A 21,688-nucleotide genomic window follows, 5' to 3' on the forward strand; every position below is an offset into this window, starting at 1 on the left:
AATTTTTTTGATGCAGTGCATAGTTACCAGATCGACCTTGAGCAGTTGACCCCAAAGAAAAGTTGTCACTGAAGTTTAAAAACTTGTGAAAATTTTTAGTGAATGATGATGTTTTGTGAATGATGATGTTTTGGAAAAATTGTCACTTAGGTGAAAGGATGTTTTCTGGATTAATATGCAAGTACAAAGCAGTGTATTATATGTTATTCTGTAAAGTTCTATCAGTGTAAATTATCTAGTTTCTTTATCTAGCTTTTGTTCCACTATTGGGTTTGTTTTTCTAATAATTACTCGTGCAGCAAAATACTGAGCAAGAAGCTATAGATCTTATAATCAGGTAAAGTAGAAAAAGTTAACTACTTCATTATGCTTTCATCTTAGTATTTGTATATTTGATTTGTCTTCTTTGAACCAGCTTCAAGTCAAAAAGCCAGATCCTCTAGATAGCTGTTAAAAATAAGGTATTATTTGGTTTGTCAGTGATCTTAATATTTGGTAATATTTGGTCTTTGATGCTCACGACAGAGTTCCAACGCTGCATGATTACCTTGTTCAAGCAGATTGCTTGCTGCCTCAGTAGCTCGCATTTTCAGGTTTGTTTCATCATTGATATTCCTTCTTTTTAGTGTTCTATATTAAAAGGAAATACTAACTGTCGATGAGATTGTTATCCTCTTGCTTGAACATGAACCAAAGTATATAAATTTGACCTTTTGATCTGAAAGTATAAAAAAAAGTTAATTGGATACTAGTTTTTTATTTTTTTTTTGCAGTTGCATTTGTTGTATTTTCATATGTTTCTCAGTGAACTTCTAAACAATTCTTTTTTCATTAATTTATTAAGGCTTATTATAAGTTTCAGTTCCTTAGTTAACTTTCTCTATTATTGAAACAAAGTTGAGTTATGGAATTCTTACATGAAATAAAAAATATCAAACTTGGCAGTATGTAATGAAGTTATGCTCAATAAAAGAATTAGTTTATATTGGTTTGGTAAATCATGTTAAAATTTTTAAAGAAGTCATCCCTTAATGCAGTTACTTGTGATTTTTCTTGTTGATAGATGTAATTTTTATTTTTAGCCCATTGTACATCCAGTCAAAATGTCTCAAAATCTCAAAATCGTTCAATCATATCATTTTGCTACATTTTAGACAAAATAATAATGTGTGATGTCATTCTCTATCTCTCCCTCTCTAGCTTTGGAATGTTTATGATTTAGCTAATAAACCGTTAGACTATGGTTTTTCCCTGATGCTCACAGATTGCAACAGCATGTGCTCTCACAGCCTTTAAGTTGCGTCATCCAATAAAGATGTACCTTGATCGTAGCACGGATATGGTAATGGTAGGAGGAAGGCATCCAATGAAAATAACCTATTCTGTGGGTTTTAAATCCGATGGAAAGATTACGGCCTTGTACTTGAATTTGTTGGTAAATGCAGGCATATCAGAGGATTATAGTCCACTTATTTCACATGCCATTATAACTTGTCTAAAAAAATACAACTGGGGTGCTCTCGCTTTTGATATTAAACTATGCAAGATGAATCTTACAAGTAAATCATCGATGCGAGCACCAGGGCAGGTACAGGGATCTTACATTGCTGAAGCTATTATTGAGCGTGTAGCATCTTTCCTGTCCTTGGATGTCGATGTTGTGAGAAAAAGAAATTTGCATACATATGAAAGCCTGAAGTTTTTTTATGGAAGTAGCAGTGGAGAAGCTCCGGAATATACTTTACCTGCTATAGTTGATGAGTTGTTTACATCTGCAAGCTACTTCAATCGTCTTGAAATGGTATTGCATTTCAATAGTTGCAACAAATGGAAAAAACGAGGGATTTCTTGGGTACCAATTGTATATGAAGTGGAACCAATGCCAACACCAGGGAAAGTATCCATTCTAAATGATGGTTCAATTGTTGTTGAAGTCGGAGGAATTGAAATAGGCCAGGGACTGTGGACAAAGGTGAAGCAAATGGCTGCATTCGGTCTTGAACAGCTATGGGATGAAGAGAAAAAATATCTTTTGGATAGGGTTAGAATCATTCAAGCAGATACTCTGAGTTTGGTTCAGGGAGGTTTAACTGCTGGAAGCACCAAATCTGAAGCAAGCTGCGAAGCAGTTCGTCTAGCATGCTCTATTCTAGTCAGCAGATTAAAGCCTCTTAAGCAAAGTTTGGAAGAGCAAATGGGATCAATTTCATGGGACACCCTTATTACCCAGGTGTGTAATTACGTCATTAATCAAATGTACTACTGTTTATTTATTGGCAAGAAGCTAAGCTTATTTCTGTAGTCTGTATGTGTTAGCTAGCTTATGCAAGTGAAGGACAGGATAGCTTATATGCATTCACTTTTAGGGATTTCCTGGGCTTTTTTATATTTTGGAAATCAAAGCAGTTACTTCCTTTCATCCATTATGAACTAGTTACCTTACAATATACAGGCAAATTTGCAATATGTGAACTTATCAGCGAGTACATTTTGGGTTGCTGACGATACTTCATCATATCTAAATTATGGGGCTGCTATAAGCGAGGTAACCTCCTTTGTAGATCATTCATATGATTGGCTTGTAATCACATTGCTAGTCTGTTTTCTTGATTTTGAAAATTGTGTGCATTCTAGGTAGAAATTGATGTTCTCACTGGAGCTACTACGATATTGAGAGCAGACCTTACATATGACTGCGGACAGAGCTTGAGTCCTGCCGTGGATCTAGGACAGGTTTTTTTTTTTTCATCTGTCCTATTGATTTTATAATCCTAAATCACAATCAGCCGTATGTTCATATACTTATATCTGAGTGTTTCTGCAGGTTGAAGGGTCTTTTGTTCAAGGAATTGGATTTTTTGTCCTATTGATTTTGTTCAATATATAAAGAAAACTTGTCAGTTACGATATAAACACACTTACGGTATGAATTACATGTATATATAACATTGACATATTATTTAGTACGAGATTTACATGTATGAAAGTTTTCATACAAAATTTCTTGATTGCCTACAACCCCAGGTGTGCTGATGACAAGTTGAAGAAGATGGCTCTAAGAGTGATAGCTGAAAGCCTTTCAGAAGAAGAGATTGTTGGACTTAAAGAAGCAATTCCATGCGATGGACACCAACAACAGCGGTTAGTCAATGATGAGGTTTTGTAAAACTTGTGTGTTTGAAAAATTATTGTCATGAAGTTAAGGATAACTTGTATGATACAAATTTAATTTGTGGATCAATATGTATACATTTTGTTTGTATAATATAAAGTTTTATTTATTTGTTAAATAGTCTTATTATAAAAATGATTGTGGTTGTGGATATTCAATTATATGTAAATTTTGAGTATTTTTTATAATTTTTGCTATTTAATTAAGAAAAACACTATTTTTTATAAATTTAAAAAGACAACGTTTTTAAGTAATAAAAGACAACGCTTAAAAAACAATGTCTTTGAGACCAACCACAACGCTTTTAAAGCGTTGTCTTTGATATGTGCATTTTTACAACAGCATCTATAACAACGCTTTTTAAGAACGAAAAGACAACGCTTAAAAAGCGTTGTCTTTGTGACCAACCACAACGCTTTTAAAGCGTTGTCTTTGATATGACTTTCTACAACACCATCTACAACATCACTTTTTAAGTACATACGACAACGCCAAAAAAGCGTTGTTGTTTAGCTTTTTTCTTGTAGTGAACTTAAGGCGATTTGGGTCGAACGTGTTAAGTTCCGCAGGAGACCCAAGTCAAAACCTAAAAGAACGAATAGATTAAGTTTTGGATCAAACGTGTTAAGTTCCGCAGGCGATCCAAAATTTAATTTAAAAGAACACATGGTAGCTAGGAAAAGGTTTAGACCTTTGTACAAAATTTTTGTACAGTGGAACCTCTAGGTTTTCCGAGTAGCAACCAACAATGAACATTTCTATGGACCTGGAACGTTTCTAGGCGCCTGGAATAAATCCTAGCGCTCAGAAGTCCTGATGTCAGTAGATAGCCGTTGTCGAAGCGGATTAGGATGATGTCCATGTCAGCAGAATCCAAGTGCTCGAGATGTGAGAAGTTATCCAGATCTGTTAGCGGACCATTACCAAATTAGATCGACTTTGACGAGTCCAGGCGCCTGAACTGCTTCCAAGTACCTGGATAGTGCCATGTCAGCAAACGATCATATCAACGACAAAGGATATAAAAAGAGAAGCGAGATTCGTAATTAAAGAAAACATATTTGTTTTAGTTCACGCTAATTCTGTGCTTTCTAAGTGTTGTACTCAATTGTTGTAAGAGGTTTCTTTGCCTCTTACTCATGTTCGAAGAAGGAGATTTTCGTAGTGCTCTTCATAGTCTTGGACTAGTAACATCCTAATTACAAATCAAGTAAATTTGAGTTTTATATTTTTATATTTTTGATTAATTAATGTGAGTAATTAATAAGAGAAATATCATTTTTAATTTATAAGTCGCTATTCACTCCATCCATCCTAACCGCTTATGCTCTCAATATGGGTCACTTATTAGTATTTAGTAGTGGCAAAAGTGAAACTATCATTTTAATGGCCCTTTTAGGACGGATTCAAAATTGCAGTGAGTCACTTCTTAGTGAACAAACAACTTACCATTCCAATTCCATTCAAGAGGGACTGAATAAAATTACTAGCACAATATTTGACCCCGACAACCACATCATAATAATTAATCCCTACAACCCTACTCATAATTCTCACCCCACTCACGTTAATGGGCATGCAAATAAACACTCATCACGATATTTTTATTTGCCTCTCAAAGTCAAAAGTCAAACACCAAGGAGCAACCAAAGCCAAGAAGAAGACGTGTTGTCCACCAATGGTTGTTGCTGCTCGGCACCTTCACAGTCTCCTGCCCAACGGCCTCACTTGCTGGAGGAAGGCTCTCGTCTCCGGCCAACGGGTCAGACGCCAGCGACTTGGGCGATTCTGTGTCAGCGTCGAAGGCGGCGATTCCGAGGTCGCAGAGCACGATGGAGCAGGTGTTGGCGCTACATGCTATGTGATCCTGTCCGGAAGTTGAGTCGGACGGAGGCTGATCGTGGTGGTCTGGTTGTTGACGGAAAGTCGTGGGCGATTCGGCTCCCACGGGCGGCTGACGATGCTGCAGGACCCTGCACACACTTAGACGATCCCCCCCCCCTCACGTTAGAGACCAAAACTCAGGGAAAAAGTCCCCGGATCAGGCCCTCCGACGCTCAAGTCAGGTCCTTTTTCCCCAGAAAAGCAGAGAGACTGAAAATGAAAAGTTGTGAAAAAAATGACGAGAGAGCGCGTACCCGCGTACGAGGAATCTCTTCCTTTTTATGCACCCGCCTTGCTTCCAGAACCTACAACCCTGTCAGAAAACGTTAGACGCTGGGCTTTGTCGTATATCCCCGACACCTGTCGTGCTGCTATTGGTCGTGAAGGCATCTTCTTGTTTAGGAACCTCCGCCTTTACACAGGGGTTTTGTCTCGTAGTGAAGGACATCTGTCAGGCTGCTATTGGTTATGAGAGCATCTTTTCGCTTAGGGACCTCCGCTTTCGCACATCTCACTGGTATGCAATGATTACCCTTGACGGACAGTTGTGATCCTCCGACTCCTGCACAGCTTAGCTCATCCTATTTATCACGGTCTGCATCTACCTCACACCCTCGACCAGATCCCGCCTCTAAGCGTTACCTGCCAGTCGGATTGACTCCGACCAGCTCTGCTGCTTCCGACCTGTGAGTCGTGACTTGCACTTCCGGGCCTTCGAATCGCAGGCTGTAAATCGGGCTGCCTCTACCCAGCTCTGCCGCTCCTAACCCATGAGTACTCGCTGGCCCTCGACCGTAAGCCCGTAGATCGGGCTGTCTTTGCACAGCTCTGACGCTTCCAACCTATGATTTGTGACTTGCGCTTCCAGACCTTCAAATTGCAGGCCTGTAAATCGGACTACCCCTACCCAGCTATGCCGATCCTGACTTATACCCGATGTTCCGCCTGTCGTCTCCCCTTGTCTTTCAACTACTTTGCCTCCTTGATCAACAAGTCTGCCTGGCCTCTGACTACCCCACATGCTTGCCTAGTCAACTTGACTATTGACTGCTGAATCACCCTGACTATTGACCGCCACGTCCTCTTGACTTTTGACCGCTATATGGCCTTGACCTTTCTCACCCTTTCCTCTTGGGCCCCTCCATTGCCAACCGTATCACAAGCCTCCCTCACAAGTCTAGTCGAAGGAGGGCGAAAGTCTGACTGACTAGACCTCAGCACATCTCTAAGATCTCAGCATATCTCCGTGACCTCAGCCTATCTCTGTGTCTCTACCTCAGCATATCTTTGCGCGCTCTGCTTCCTACCTCACGCATCAACCTTTGTGTCGCGTCGCTTGGGATACCATGCCTCCTTCATTGCTTCGACAGTCGCTTGGGGTATCGTGCCCCCTTAATTGCTTCGCCAGTCGCTTGGGGGGTACCGTGTCCACGTAGTTGCTTTGACTTGGCCACCCATCCTCTTTATAAAGGGCCTTACGGTCACTTCTTTATTCTATCCTTATTCTGTCACGCCTTCCCACCTTCTTTTGCTAACCCGTGTTCCACTAGCTTCTTTCCCACGCGATGCATTCTCCTTTTTCTGAGGAAGTTGATCAACCACCTTCCCAAACGCAGATAGATCAGCTCACCTTACAACTTGCCGCGAAAGAACGTGAACTGGAGCGCGTATCCAAGGATCGAGCTCGTCAGCTAGCTGCCCTGCGCTCCATGGAAACCCAGTATCGTGTCGCGAAGTCTTGCGTGCACGCTGAGAAGGCGAGGAAAGAGGAATGTCAGGCTAGCTTGCAACGCCAACTTAGCCTTCAGGAACGCTTGAAACAAGAGCATGAAGCGGAGCTATCTCTCCTCCGTGCGTATCTCGACGACAAGCAAGACACGATCGCCCGGCAACAAACAGTCATCAACTCCTTACACGCGCAGCTGGCTCAAGGCTTGAACACCCCAGAGGCTCCTGAGTCCCCAGACATTTCTTCACACGGCAGTGCTCATTCTCCATAACCAATCCTTTCCCCGAGTTAAAACTAGTTCGGGCCATAGTTGTCTCAGTGGCTCCTTCGCCGCAAAACGTTCCCTCCTGTAGCCTTAGCTGTATCGCCTGCTTATTGAACTGTGCTGCTGTACTTGTATACCTGTCCTTTTCCGACGTAGTCTTTCCTGCTCAAATTTCATCTAGCAAGCATTTTTAGAAACTGGCCCGTATGTAAGAGCCAAGAGTCGCATCATGATTCCTTTTCATGTATGAATTTTGAACAATAAAACCAACATATTGCTTGAGAATTAAAACTGCAATGAACGTGCAAAACCTGATTTCGCAGTTTAATATTGATGCTTTAGGGGTAGGGTAGATGGCCTCCCGCATTCCGTGCCTTGCATATTTGCTGCATATTTGCAATTTGCATAAAGGAGCTGAAAATAAAGCCAGATGTGGCTAACCTGATTATTTGAAAATGCTCCGCTCAGTGTGAGGCATATCCCGCTGAAAGGTAGTTAGGCGTGGGCGCCGAGTTCACTTATGATTTTCGCAGGGGAGTTGATTTTTGATTCCCGCATGGGGTCCGACTTGAAAGGTCGTTGGGCGTGAGGACAGAGCTCACTTTTGATTCTCGCATGGGAGCCGACCTGAAAGGTCGTTGGGCGTGAGAACAGAGCTCACTTATAACTCGCACTGGGGCGAGAGTCTGGGACTACCGACCTAAAAGGTCGTTGGGCGTGAGCACAAGGCTCACTTTTAATTCTCGCATGGGAGCCGACCTGAAAGGTCGTTGGGCGTGAGAACAGAGCTCACTTATAACTCGCACTGGGGCGAGAGTCTGGGACTACCGACCTAAAAGGTTGTTGGGCGTGAGCACAGGGCTCACTTATAATTCTCGCATGGGAGCCGACCTGAAAGGTCGTTGGGCGTGAGAACAGAGCTCACTTATAACTCGCACTGGGGCGAGAGTCTGGGACTACCGACCTAAAAGGTCGTTGGGCGTGAGCACAGAGCTCACTTATAATTCTCGCATGGGAGCCGACCTGAAAGGTCTATCACTGGGGCGAGAGTCTGGGACTACCAACCTAAAAGGTCGTTGGGCGTGAGCACAGGGCTCACTTATAATTCTCGCATAGGAGCCGACCTGAAAGGTCGTTGGGCGTGAGAACAGAGCTCACTTATAACTCGCACTGGGGTGAGAGTCTGGGACTACCGACCTAAAAGGTCGTTGGGCGTGAGCACAGGGCTCACTTATAATTCTCGCATGGGAGCCGACCTGAAAGGTCGTTGGGCGTGAGAACAGAGCTCACTTATAACTCGCACTGGGGCGAGAGTCTGGGACTACCGACCTAAAAGGTCGTTGGGCGTGAGCACAGGGCTCACTTATAATTCTCGCATGGGAGCCGACCTGAAAGGTCGTTGGGCGTGAGAACAGAGCTCACTTATAACTCGCACTGGGGCGAGAGTCTGGAACTACCGACCTAAAAGGTCGTTGGGCGTGAGCACAGGGCTCACTTATAATTCTCACATGAGAGCCGACCTGAAAGGTTGTTGGGCGTGAGAGCAGAGCTCACTTATAACTCGCACTGGGGCGAGAGTCTGGGGTACTCCGGTCCGAGACCGGTGGCGATGGCGCTGGTCTGAGACCAGTAATGATATTCCGGTCCGAGACCAGTGGCGATGGCGCTGGTCTGAGACCAGCAATGATACTCCGGTCCGAGACCGGTGGCGATGGCGCTGGTCTGAGACCAGCAATGAAACTCCGGTCCGAGACCGGTGGCGATGGCGCTGGTCTGAGACCAGTAATGATACTCCGGTCTAAGACCGGTGGCGATGGCGCTGGTCTGAGACCAACAATGATACTTCAAACGGCGGAGGCATAGACGCATTGCTCTTCTCTGCCTTTATCCGTCTCACCTATACCGACCTCATTGCTGTTCTTGATCTGGTCGTTATTGCTAGCTTTGGGCTTACTCCTTCGCGTCGCGTTTCTCCCTGCAATTGCATTATGCATGGCATAGAATTAAGAATAGAGAAGGGAGCGTAAAAACCTTACTCAACCCTTGGGCCACAGTGCCTTCGCAGCTTATGATGACCCCGCGGTTCTCGCGATGCACTTGGTTAGCCGACCGGATCAGGGGCTGTCTACGCAGAGCTACTTGCCCGGATGGTCCGAGCAAGCAACACTCCCACAGGCCCGCTTGATAGATCTGACATTCGCTTCAACTGACCTGCCTTGCCTCATTCGCGACCCTTTTGAATTGTCTGGCTTCTGTAGCTTTATGAAACTTCCCGCCTAGCCTTGGGCCTTTCGAGGAGAAATGCATCTTTCGTAGGCCACGCCCCTTCATGATTACCTTGCCATGTCAATCCTTAATGCGCTTCTCCTCGGGGTGACACGTGTCCGATGCCTTTACTGTTCACGCCTCCTGACGCCAGCTTCTGACCCCTTTTTGCACCCTTCGGCGCTTACTTCCTATCAGACGGCGCTAGGGTGTGTTACCCAAAAAGATACTTGGCTCGACTCTCGATGTGTCCTAGGAATGAATGGGCTTTATAAACCCTAAGAGCAGTCCGCCGTCTTCACTTTAACGCTTCGCTATCCTCTTCCTCTCGTTCGTGACCGTCTCTGGTAGTGCAGCTTCTCGTCCTCCTGCTTGCGCCCGAAGCTTCTCGCCTTCCTGTTTACGCCTGACCTGTGACCTCTCTTGTCTTCAACCTCCTCACTTGCTTACTCCTCGTAGTCATGGATGGTAAGGAACTCTTCTGGTATTCACGCTATATCTCTGATTTAGACCATCACGACCTGTCTTCATTGCAATCCAACTTGGGACTAGGCGCCGCATATGAGTTCCGACTTCCCTCGCCCGCCGAACATCCCTCTTCTCCTCCCGAAGGGTTTATCACTGTCTTTAGGGATCAAATCTTAGGCGGTCTTCGCTTTCCTTTACATCCTTTTTTCTCCGAGTTGAGTCAGTATTGTGGTATTGGTATCTTTCAGTTCGCTCCTAATGTATTCCGGGCCATCTGCGGAACCATCATCTTGTGCCACATTTATCACATTCCCTTGACCGCTCAATTATTCCATCATTTCTATTCCTTTCGGCGAGCCGAGGCGAGGGTATTCAACGTTCAGGCCAAGCCGGGCCATAAGTTTTTTGATGACCTACCTTCTTCCAATAAAGGCTGGAGATCTCGCTTTTTCTTCCTCAAGCCCCCCGTCCCCTTAGTCGGGCCTTCCCAATGGCGTCTCATTCTTGCTTCAGACTTCCCTTCGCACGCTCATGAGCCTGCCTGCTCTGCAGCTGTGGCCAAGCTGAGCGGTGTTGTTGTTCACTTGTCTGTATTGATGCTAGAAGGCATTCTGTACGCTTTTGGTTTTAGTCCTGTCTCCACAGAAATCGGAGCTCCTTTTGGTAAGTTGTTACTTTTTATATGCCGCTCTTCGCTAACTGAGGTGCTTTTTCCTCTTATTCTTGTAGTGGCTGCCATCCTCCGTTCTTTTGCCAGTCAGGAGACACCCTCGGTAGCCGTTCTGCAAGCTCTGAATGAGGAGCTAACACAAGGCCTATCTTCCGACCCCGCTGCTTCCGCCGGTCCACAGCCTTTGGGACCCCGAACCTCAGAGACGATAGCCGCCTCGGCGCTTATTGAGCCACCTGCCCCCAGCCCTGCAGACTCAGCCCTACCCTGCATCTCTGATCAACATGGCATGTGTATAATTAAATTGAAAATCAAACACGCAGAGGCAAACCCTAGCTCTGATACCAATTGTTGGTTGGTCCTAGGAAGATCGTACCGGTTCCACTATACAAAAATTTGTACAAGCCCTGAACCTTTCCTAACAACCTATTGTGTTCTTTAGAAATTAAATTCGGAATCGCAAACGGAACTTAACATTATTTATTCCAAATTTAACTTATCTGTTCTTAATGGTTTAGACTTGGATCATAAACGATGCTTAACATTATTGATCCAAATCCACTTATGTTATAAATTCAATTAAATATTAATTTCTAAAATTGACTTCCAGGAGTGCATGGCGAGGCACTAGTCCTTCTTGGGTATGGGATCATCCACCACCGCCTAGACAAAGCCTTTTAAAGAAATCTAATATTTAATTTTCTTATATAACTCTAGGTTTAACCAAAAGGAACAATCGAATCACAAATTCAAAAAACAAAGCAAAAGAAACACAACTTCGAATATCTAATCCGAAAATCTAGAATCTTTAGCCTCTTGTGTTTGGAATTCATACAAAGGAAAACTAGTATGATGGGGAAAAGAATTACTAGTTATACCTTTCTTTGTATGCAACGACCTCTTGATCTTCTACAGTATTCCTCTTCTTATCTCGGACGTTGTGTGGGCAACAATCTACCAAGATGAGAAGCACCCAAGCCCTTCTTCTTCCTCCTTGCAAGTTTCGGCCAAGCACTCATCCTTGAGATGAAGATTATCGACCACCACCACCAAGCTCCAAGGGATGCTAGAAACAAAGCCTCCTTTCTCTCCTTCTTCTCCAAGCTAGAACCGACCACCAACAAGAGCTCCAAGAGAGGGATGAAACCGGCCACTAAAGAAGAAGAGAAGAGGAGAAGAGTAAGGTCTAGGGTCGGCCACCACCAAGGAAAAGAGGGAGGAAAATAGAATAGAGTTGTATCCCATGAAGGCACCCTTACCCCCTCTTTTATATTCCTTGGTCTTGCGTCTGAGCCCTCGCCAGCAGGACAAGTGCCCTCGCTCCCTCCTACTATGAATCTGCGCCTTACGCGCAAGGGCAAGAGAGCGGCCCCGGTCACCACAACTTCTCCTCCACCTCCTCGCTGTCAACGGGTATTGAGTATCTCCTCCCCCTCTAGGTCCTCGGATACGAGCTTGACCCAGGAGACAAGCTTGGCCCGGGAGAAGGCCTCTGATCTGGAAATGGCAGACCCGTCATTGGACCTGACAGCTCCGGTACCAATCTAGAGTGTATTACCTACCCCGCCTTCGTCCTCTGGCGATCAGCCCCTGGACTCGCTGAGTCCCCCAGCCTCTCCTCTTCTTGCGCCTATGAGCTCAGTCATGCCGACTCTAAACCTGCCTTCTGCAAACTTAGCTTTCGAGGCTTCCTGGAGACTTCCTTCAGAGATCGACCCGGCTTACCCGCCCGCTGCCGACCTATCTTCTATCTTCGGTAGGGTCGACTTCTATAGGGACTTGGCCACCACCTGGCAATCAGCCAACCGCCAATTCTGGGAGAGAAGTTCCCCTTTGGAGGGGTTTAATCAAATTGCTCGTTCCTTGGTAACGGTAAGCTCTTCTTCTTCCTCTTCTGGGAATTCATATGCTTCTATAACCCCCTTTCCCTTCCTATGGCCACCTGCAGACCTGTTCCGCGAGTCTGAGTGTCGTTCAGCGAGCGACCGAGCTTCAGCGAGAGAACGCGGTGCTCAAGGCACGTCTTCAGGAGCTAGAGCCCCCTGTAACTTCCTCAGCTCCTCCTGAGCCTTCTCTTGGAAGCTTGGATGCTTATCTGCGTGCCCTCGGGGAATCTGCGGCTTCTGCTCGATCCATTTCCCATGCCGCCTTCGATAAACTTCAGAAGTTGGAGGCGGCTTTAAAGACAAGTGAGTCTTCCTTGGCTTCTGAAGAGGATCGCCATCAAGCGGCAGTTTCTGAGCTGAAAGACAAAGAGGCAGAGCTGCTCTCCCAATCGGCGGATGTGAGTTTGCTACGGCAAAGTCGGGAGCTCCTGCAAATGGGGTTGGCCGATGCCCAGGCCCTGGCTAGTGCTGCCGCTAGCCGGGAGGCAACCATGTGGACTTAGTGGGAAGCTTGCCAAGCCACTCTCCAATCCTTGCGAGTGGAGTTATCGAAGGCCCAAGAAGCAGTGTCTCAGGGCCAGAGCGATTTATCCGTGGCCCGCGCCGAGGTTGCCGAGAACAAGAACAGCTTGGAAGCGTACCGAGCTGGCGAATCAGAGCGGCTGAAGGCGTACAGACTGGCCTATGTCCGCTCTACCTTCTTCCTCCAAAAACTGGGACGCTGGATGGTCTTGTTGATGTGTCATGGGGCCGCTGGTGGGGTCAGACAGGCCTTCGAGCAAGGTTTTCTACGCTCGGCACCTCCTGCCACCTTTTTGGACACAGCTCGCCTATCCAGGGAATTGCCGCAGGAAACTTTCCCCTCCTTCGAAGCGGATGTAAAATACCGGAAAAAGGCAAATATTAATAAAGGAATTTTTCTGGAATTTTTGGAAATTTTTCAGGAATTTTTCGGAGCTCGTACGAACGAGTTAACGGGGATGAAAACGGGGCCCGGGAAAAGCCTGTTTAGGCTACCCTATTTAAGTGAGGAAATGTTTATATTTCCTTTTCCTTTTATATTTCTTTTTGCTTTATTCCTTTATTTGTTTTCTTCTCTTCTCCTTCGCCGAATTCTCCCGAGCCCTAACCGGTGCCGAGCAGTTCCTTCTCCCTCTCTTCATTTCTTCTCCTCTACCGACGTCGACCTCCTTCCCCTGTGCCCTAGCCGCCGGCGACGCACGGAGCAGCGCCGACAGTCGATGCTCTTTCTGCCGTGAGATTTCGATCACTGGCCGCCGGCTCTCGGTCCCCAATCGTGACCTCGCCGGCCTTTCCTTCTCCTTTTCTTCGAGCGCCGGCCACCAGGTCCACCGAGCTCTAGCCGCGTCGCCGAGCCTAAGCACCGACGCCCTCTCCGACAGCCACCTCTCGCCACCACCGAACCTCCTCCTCTGCCCGTGCCATAGGTTGAGCTCACCGCCGGCCTTGCCTCCTTTTTTCTCGGAGACGCCCTATTCACGGCAGAAGCAAGCCCTAAATGAGCCCTGCCGATCTTCGGTTGCCAGCCATTGGAATTTTTCCTAGCCGGCCAAACATTTCTGCCCTAGACATCACCATCGGATCCTCCTTCTTCGCCACAGGTGAGGAGAACAGGGTGTAGCGAGTTAGGTAAGGCAAAAAGGGGTATTTAGATTTTTGATTTGGATCCTGTGTTGAATTTGTTGGTTGATAACTATGGTACTTGGCACTGTTTTCTCCGGGTCTCGACAGTAAGTTCTTCAGGATTTGAGCAGCACTGAGGCATCGAAAAATTTGAGGTAAGGTTTAGGATTTTTGAGCTTCGTGTATATTGATTAGGTATATGTTGGAGATTGGTAGATTGAATTAGCTTAGATTTTTAATCTCATGTTATGATTAGGGTTAAGGAACTAACCCTGGTGGACCCACTGATGTTATTTAATTAGGGTTCATTAATTTTGTTGGATGGATTAGTTGGATCCAATTTAGAACTTTTTAAATTGGATTAGAATTTAATTTGGCTAATTGTGGTATGATAGAATTAGCTAAACTAGACCTTATGTTTAATATACAGGACCTTGACGCGAGACGAGTATCTCGGAGTCAGATTTGGACCATTTTATCGGAGGCGGGTACTTTGACTTATGTCTTTGATATGCATGATAAATTGTTTAACAAATAACAATAATTGTGTTACTCTTTGTTTCGGTTGGTCACTACATGATTATAGCATGTTGTTTGTTTATTTATTCTGCTCTGCATATTATCTATATGATCATATATGTTTGAGTAGTGACCCAACCACATGATATGCTATGTTCTAGACTTAGGGTTTGTTTGATGCCCTATTTGGTTGTGTACCATTTATTTGACACATCTTTCAGTGGTACACACTTGTATTTATTTATATGGACCATGCCATGTTTTAGTGTCATGCATCATGATTGCATGCTGTACGATTGTCGGCTCTACTATGGTTGAGCCCATCGTCAGTTACATGTACTGCACACACCACCCATGGATTAGTTGTATATCTGGCTGGAGTGTGGCGGTTCTGCTGTTTGGCTCCGTTGGTCAGGTGACTCAGCGTGGTAGCCGGCAGTCAGTTCCGCTCTGTTTGGCTCCGTTGGCATTTAGGATAGCAGCGTGGTAGCCGGCAGATGGTGGACTCTGTTTGGCTCCGTTAGTCAGGAGACAGCGTGGTAGCCGGCAGAGATTTCCTCCCCGTCATTGTGCACCGGGAGATGAGAGCATTGAGCTCCCCCATTTATGATTTGGGGTCAGAGGACAGGAGTACTCCGACAGCATCCCATTCACTCGATCATGCTGCAGGAGCAGTGATGTCAGGGTGCATGGTGATCATATGCACTTATTGCATTTATTGTTTGTGATTGCTGCATTTACTTGCTGCATTTGTATGGATGCATTTGACTGACATGCATACAGGACTATGACTCACTCGGTCTGACGACCAGTTATTTTTATACTTGATCCCGGTCAGTACAGTTATCTTCTGATTTCATTTCAGTTGCATTTATCCTCCTTATATTCAGGAGACTGTACGCATGATTAGTGTTGTATGTTATTTGTTTTATTATGCATATCAGTTGTACCTGCTGAGTTTTGGACTCACCCCGCCTCCATTGTTGATTATTTTCAGGTTGAGGCTGTCCGGAGCAGTTCCAGTCGCTGGCCCCCCATCAGCACGTAGAGCCAGTTCTCTGCTGGTTTGAGTCTTATTGATATTTTGGCTTTTTCCATATAGAACGTTGTCTTATTCTGGTTTTGGATCTTTATTTATGGAATGTGTATGGATTATTTTTGTTTGATGAACTCTTGATGTGATTTTTGGATTCTATTCTACTACGTACCTGCCTGGACGGCAGAAGAGGTGAGTACGTCGGTTTTGAGCTTTACGAGTGTAGTGGAGTAGGGTGGATTTCGAGTCAGAGTATATTTATTTTATGTTGCTATTATCAACTGCGTGGTTGTGATAGCCAGAGGCTGATTTTACATATAAACTGCGTGTGTATGTTTTTTTTATTTACAGTTATGATTCCAGCCGCCTGTGGCTGAGTATTTAGTGTTTGTAGAATTTTTTTTTATTGTCCGCCGTACAGGGGAGGTGCTGCCGAAATTTTCTCGGACAGGGACTCCTCTGGGGGCGTGACAGCGGATGATGGACTTTTCCTCTTGGAGGCTCCTCCCCCTGCGGCCGATCCGGCTCCCGTGGATATTTCTGCCCAGGTCCTTCCAACTGCTGCTCCTGAAACGTCCGCTGATCCTGCGTCTTCCGCCATAGTGCTGGCTGATCCCCTGCTTCTTCCGTTGGCCTCTATTGATCCTGCGCCCTCTTCTTCAGATGTTGTGTAGTCGGAATCATTTTGTAATGTTTACCTTTTATGTGTTGATGCTGAACCTTCTCCGATTGTACTTATTTGCGTGGTCTTATTGAACTTTGGATGATCATACTTATCTGCCTTTATGTCTGGATAATCGTATGGCTGCCCCCTTCATGTGTTCTTAGCTCGTTTCTTTCCTTAGTAGGTCGTCCGTGGGCCTTGGCTGATCTCTGCTAATCAGCCTGCCCTCGTTTACTTTGCTTTGTTACATAGCTCTTCCTTCTATGATTGCTTTTGGACCGAGCCCGGCGAGAGATAGATTTTCCCTTGCATGTTCATGAAGCCCGCTGTTTTGATCTATCCACCTTTCTAATGGCCCCTCCGCACATTTTTGTCTTGCTTGGAGCAATCACCTTAGGAGGCGCTTCGTATCTCGAGCCCTTGCCTTTCCTATAATGCCCTCTGGTTATATTCTCGAGGGTCATCACAAAGCGCTCCTTGTCTACCTTCGCCCCTGTATCAACCATCCATTGTTAACTTACGAAAATATCCTTCCTCCGCCATACCTATAAGTATCTTCTTCCTCTTTCCCTTCTGTTATGATTCGCCATCACCACGGAGCACTCAAACGCTGCCGCCGCCGACTGACTTTTTTCGAGACTGCGCCACGCTCCTTCCTTTTTTTCAAGTCGCCTCTTTTCGTTTGTTCTTTCTACCTCCTGGGATAATCTTTCTCGCAATGGCCTCTCCTTCTTGGATCTCCTTGTTGGCGGAGCATTTCCCAGGCGCTTCGACTTTTGCCGAGTTGGATTGGGATGACCTACGGTATACTTACGAAATCCCTACTAGCTTTCGCCCCATCATCCCTACTGGTGTGAACTTGTACTTCGATCATCCGCCTGGTTCTTGTACTTTTTTCACTGAGCAATTTGTATCTGGCCTTCGTCTACCCCCGCATCCTTTTCTGTCTGGAGTGTGCCGTTACTTTAAGATCCCCTTAGGTCAGCTAACTCCCAACTCCATAAAGATTTTATGCGGCTTTGTAATACTCTGTGAAGTTTGCGAAGTTTCTTGGTCTGCTCCCCTCTTTCACTGCTTCTTTGCTCTTGCTCGCCACGCCGATGGTCTCTTTTACTTCCAAGCTCGCAGTCATACTGCTTTCTTCTCTCATCTTCCTCCTCCTAGTTCTAACTGGAGGAAAAAAATTCTTTTTTCTCCGGTTTCCCGAGGAAATAGACTGGCCTATGCACTGGCAGTCTGAGCTCCCCCTAACTCCGGCGTTGGACGAATTTCACATGGACTTCTCCTATGCTACGGCTGCAATCCAGATGGAGGATTGACGCTTGAATTTGACAAGACTGATATCTGAAGACCTACTTTCCTTTTTCCGGCTGAGCCCCGCTTCCTCTGAAACACCGTGCTCCTTAGGTAAGTTCAGGCTGAGCCCCCCTCCCCCGCTTTAGACCATTTTCTTTGTGAGAATGACCTTTCATATTGGTGCCTATAGCGGAGGTTCTGCATTGCGCCTCAGAGGTTCTGTCTTTGCCCCTCGATGATCTGGAAATAATGCGACGTGGTCGGGTGATCTTGGATAGGAGGCTACTCCCTCATCTTGGATCCACCTCATTTGAGGCAACAACCCAGCCCACTTCTGGCTCCGCTCTACACAATACTTCTCCTTCACCTGCTGCCCCGAGCCGAGGTCGGGGTCTCGATCAAGCCGGTCGTCCGGCCATACGCGTGTTCCTAGGAGCCTCCCGGGCCTCTAGACGTGGTCGCGTGGCACTCCATCGCGCTGGTCAAAGCTCATCCGGTCGGGGCGCCACAGACGGGGGTGCTGCAGCCTCTTCTCAGGGTCAGCCTTGTTCTGACAATTCTGATTCTGATAACCAGCCCCTGCTTCACAGACGGCGTCGGAGACCAGGTCTGACTTTACAAACGCTTGATCATGTTCCTTTTACTACCCAATTCCCCCCCCTCGCTGCCGCCGTGGCTGGCTCTGACACAATTCCCCTCGTCATTCTTGCCTTGTCCATCTGGCAGCCTCCCCCAACCCTTACAGGGGAAGACCAGCTGCATTCCGCTCTACCCCCATTCCTGCTGAGGAAGACAGCCCAGGCGATCGCCATGACCCCGTGCCTACTGAGCCCGTTCCCGAGCCATCTCCTGCTCCTCCTGGTGCTGACACCGGCCCTTCTCAACCTTCCTCCTCCGCCCGCCATCATTACAGGACCACTATCTCCTCTGAAGCTGCTCTAGCTCGGCGACATGACGTCCCCACGAGCCTTCTGATAATGAAAGGCTGTCTTGGCAGCTTGTGGGCAGAGAGCATGAGTCAAATGTATAGCGCGTCGCCATTATCCCAAATGGATAGGTTCTCGAAGTCTTGGGTTAAAGTAAGTTCTCTTCACCCTACACTTGGTATTAGTTTGTCTTAACTGAGGGTCATATCTTCCATCCAGACTCATGCAGAATCTTTGGTGTTGAACCAATCCTTCCACGCCCTCCATCACGAAAGCAAAGAACTTCGAGAGAGAGTCTCTGAATTAGAGCTGCAGCTGAATGACCCCGCCCAAGCTAGTTATGCATTGCGGGCAGAAATTCAAGCCCTGACCAATCAGACCAACCGGCAGAAAAGTTCCCTGGTGCAGGTCAAAGATGAACTCCGGGCTATGAGGGAGGAAAGAACTGCCTCAGAGGCGGGGTATCAGCAACAACTAGCCCATCAGGCTCAGGAAATACAGTCCAAGGATACCCTTCTGCAGGAGAAGAACAAGAAATTGGAGGCTCAGGCGGCTCAACTGGAAACCCAAGCAGCTGAACTGGGGGCTCTGAAGGCGGAACTATCCCAGTCCCGAGCAGCTTTGACGGGAGTATCCACTGCCTTGGCCGTCTATCAAGAAGGAGAGGAGGATCGTTGCCTGCAAAGTCGAATATCTTATCTGACCTCTCCCGAATTTTTATCCCAGACTGGGGCACGCTTCTCTGCGACCATACCATACACGGCGGCTGGGGTTATCCGACAGCTCCACGCACGAAGCTTCTTGAACTCCATTCCTCCCGCAGACTTTTTGGATCCAGAGAAAATCATCCAAGGCTTCCCGGATGAGATTTTTGCTCCTTTTAAATGATCTGTACCAACTAATAAAACTGATGAAATTTTTACATGTACATACGTATATTTGAGTTTTGGCTTGACTACCATACTATATCCAGCCCCTCCGGCCGACCTGGCTTACATTAACAGGGTCGGCCCTCCTCACACCCGATAGGGCTGTAGGTAGTTAGCACTCCAAGGTCGGTCTAGCTTCCTTCCTTGAGCATCTTGCATATAATAGGCCCCCGATGCCAACTTCTTGACAACTTTGTAGGGTCCGTCCCATTGAGGCGCCAACTTTGTCACTTCCCCCAAGGGTTTCACCTGCTTCCAGACCAGGTCTCCTTCTCCGAAGAAACGAGGGATCACCCTTTTATTATAGCTCTGTCTCATCCTCTGTCTATAGGCTTCCAACCTGGCCGCTGTTTGTTCATGAATTTCGCTGATGAATCTAGCCCGGCCAGCCGTCGCTCAGTGTTCCCTTCGTCATACATCATTCTTCTCACGGACGGTATCCCAACCTCCAGAGGTACAACTGCTTCATTGCCATATACCAAATGGAAAGGTGTCAGACCTGTACTTTTTCGGGGTGTCGTACGATAAGCCCACAAAATGCTTGGCAGCTCGTCCACCCAACTGCCTCCTGTGTGATCCAGCTTGACTTTGAGCCCTCGCACTATTTCTCGATTGACCACCTCTGTCTGACCATTACTCTGAGGATGAGCCACCGAAGTAAAGGCCTGAGTTATGCCGAACCCCTTGCACCAATTTTGTATCTTGCGCCCCTGAAATTGTCTGCCATTGTCCGACACTAACTTATGAGGTAAACCAAATCTGCAAAAGATATTCTTCCACAAGAACTGGATCACCGCATCTTCAGTAATTCTGGCCAGAGCTTCCGCCTCTACCCACTTGGAGAAGTAATCTACTGCTACCAGCAAAAAACGTCTTTGTCCCGTAGCCATCGGGAAAGGTCCTACGATATCCATACTTCATTGGTCAAATGGACAAGACACTATAGAAGTTCTCAGCAGCTCTGTGGGTCGGTGTGTTAGGTTCTGATACCTCTGGCATGACAAACAAGTGTTCACTAGCTTCTGTGCGTCCTTCTGCAGGGTAGGCCAGAAATACCCAGCCAATAGTACTTTCCGGGCCAGCGTTCTTCCACCTGCGTGATTGCCACAGCACCCCAAATGTATCTCCCGCAAGGCCTGATCTGCTTCTTCCGTATTCAAGCACTTGAGCAGAGGTCTGGAGAAAGACTTTTTGTACAATTGATCTCTAATCATAACATAAGAATGGGTCTGTCTCCTGAGCATATGCGCCTCTTCTAAGTTGGCGGGTACAATTCCTTGTTGGAGGAAGCTTATTATGGGCGCCCTCCAATCAATCACTTCTCCCAGGTTATTTTGTAGATCTATCTGAGCTATAAGGAAGGTCTGTGTTATAGATCTGTCAAGCGCCCAAGTGGTTAGGGAGCTGGCCATTTTAGCTAGTTCATCCGGTCTTTCATTTTCAGCCCTGGGAATCTTAGTGACTGTGACTTCTTTAAAATCTTTCCTTATATTCTCATATGCTTCCTTGTAAACTTGCATCTTTTCGTTGTTTACTTCAAAATGTCCGGTCACCTGCTGAGTTACTAGCTGTGAATCCGAATATATTATGACTCGGCTCATCCCCACATGCCGAGCTGCTTGCAGACCTGCTAATAGGGCTTCATATTCTGCCTGCCTCATTATTGGTAGCTCTGAAATTTAGCCGTACAGCCAACTGCATAATGTCTCCCTGCGGAGATATTAGAAGTGCACCTACGCCACTTCCATGATGGGTAGCCGACCCGTCTACGTAAACTTTCCAAACCTCCTCCGAATCCGCTTGATAAACCTCTGTCAAGAAATCCGCCAGGGCCTGCGCCTTGATCGCGGTTCGGGGCTGATACTGTATATCATATTCCCCGAGCTCGGTTGCCCATTTGATAAGCCGACCTGCTACCTCCACCTTGGTGAGAGCTCGACCCATTGTACTGTTTGTCAGGACGGTGATGGGATGCGCCAAAAAATATGGTCGGAGGCGTCGAGCCATGAGAACAAGTCCGTAAACCAACTTTTCCAGGGCCGTGTACCGAGACTCAGCCCCCTTCAATAGATGGCTGAAAAAATACACTGGCCGTTGTACATTCTCCTGCTCCTTAACCAGCACGGCCCCCACGGCCTCGGGGGTGGCTGACAAGTAGACCCAAAGGGGCTCTCCCACAACAGGCTTAAACAGTGATGGCAAAGACTCCAGGTATTGCTTTAGCTCCTCAAAGGCCTGTGTGCATTCTTCCGTCCACTGAAACTTGGCCGCTTTCCTGAGCACTTTGAAGAAGGGCGCAGCTCGATCTGTAGATCGGGAGATGAATCGAGACAAC

General features: G+C 46.6%; 2 protein-coding genes across 2 annotated transcripts; both read left to right on the forward strand.

Moving 5' to 3' along the window:
- Positions 1–1,554: 1,554 nt before the first annotated feature.
- On the forward strand, positions 1,555–2,887 carry LOC121995459 (indole-3-acetaldehyde oxidase-like). The gene is made up of 4 exons (XM_042549194.1): positions 1,555–2,230; positions 2,453–2,545; positions 2,635–2,733; positions 2,825–2,887. The coding sequence occupies exons 1-4, from the start codon at positions 1,571–1,573 to the stop codon at positions 2,885–2,887; spliced, it is 915 nt and encodes a 304-aa protein (XP_042405128.1). The 5' UTR covers positions 1,555–1,570.
- A 6,889-nt stretch (positions 2,888–9,776) lies between these two features.
- Positions 9,777–19,312, forward strand: LOC121995460. The gene is made up of 8 exons (XM_042549195.1): positions 9,777–9,783; positions 10,297–10,446; positions 10,513–10,740; positions 12,132–12,325; positions 12,432–12,824; positions 12,894–13,122; positions 18,225–18,577; positions 18,644–19,312. The coding sequence occupies exons 1-8, from the start codon at positions 9,777–9,779 to the stop codon at positions 19,310–19,312; spliced, it is 2,223 nt and encodes a 740-aa protein (XP_042405129.1).
- The last annotated feature ends 2,376 nt before the right edge of the window (positions 19,313–21,688 follow it).

The sequence above is a fragment of the Zingiber officinale genome, chromosome 6A (assembly GCF_018446385.1).
Source record: "Zingiber officinale cultivar Zhangliang chromosome 6A, Zo_v1.1, whole genome shotgun sequence".
NCBI classification, from domain to species: domain Eukaryota; kingdom Viridiplantae; phylum Streptophyta; class Magnoliopsida; order Zingiberales; family Zingiberaceae; genus Zingiber; species Zingiber officinale.

Excerpts from the sequence above, each read along its gene's own strand:
- LOC121995459 (XM_042549194.1), top strand. The coding sequence starts at position 1,571 with ATGCGAGCACCAGGGCAGGTACAGGGATCTTACATTGCTGAAGCTATT. Across the intron at positions 2,231-2,452 it reads GGGACACCCTTATTACCCAG|GCAAATTTGCAATATGTGAA; the intron begins GTGTGTAATTAC and ends TACAATATACAG. Across the intron at positions 2,546-2,634 it reads ATGGGGCTGCTATAAGCGAG|GTAGAAATTGATGTTCTCAC; the intron begins GTAACCTCCTTT and ends TGTGCATTCTAG.
- LOC121995460 (XM_042549195.1), top strand. Across the intron at positions 12,825-12,893 it reads GTGCTGCCGCTAGCCGGGAG|GCCCAAGAAGCAGTGTCTCA; the intron begins GCAACCATGTGG and ends GAGTTATCGAAG. Across the intron at positions 13,123-18,224 it reads CAGACAGGCCTTCGAGCAAG|CCTCCCCCAACCCTTACAGG; the intron begins GTTTTCTACGCT and ends TCCATCTGGCAG.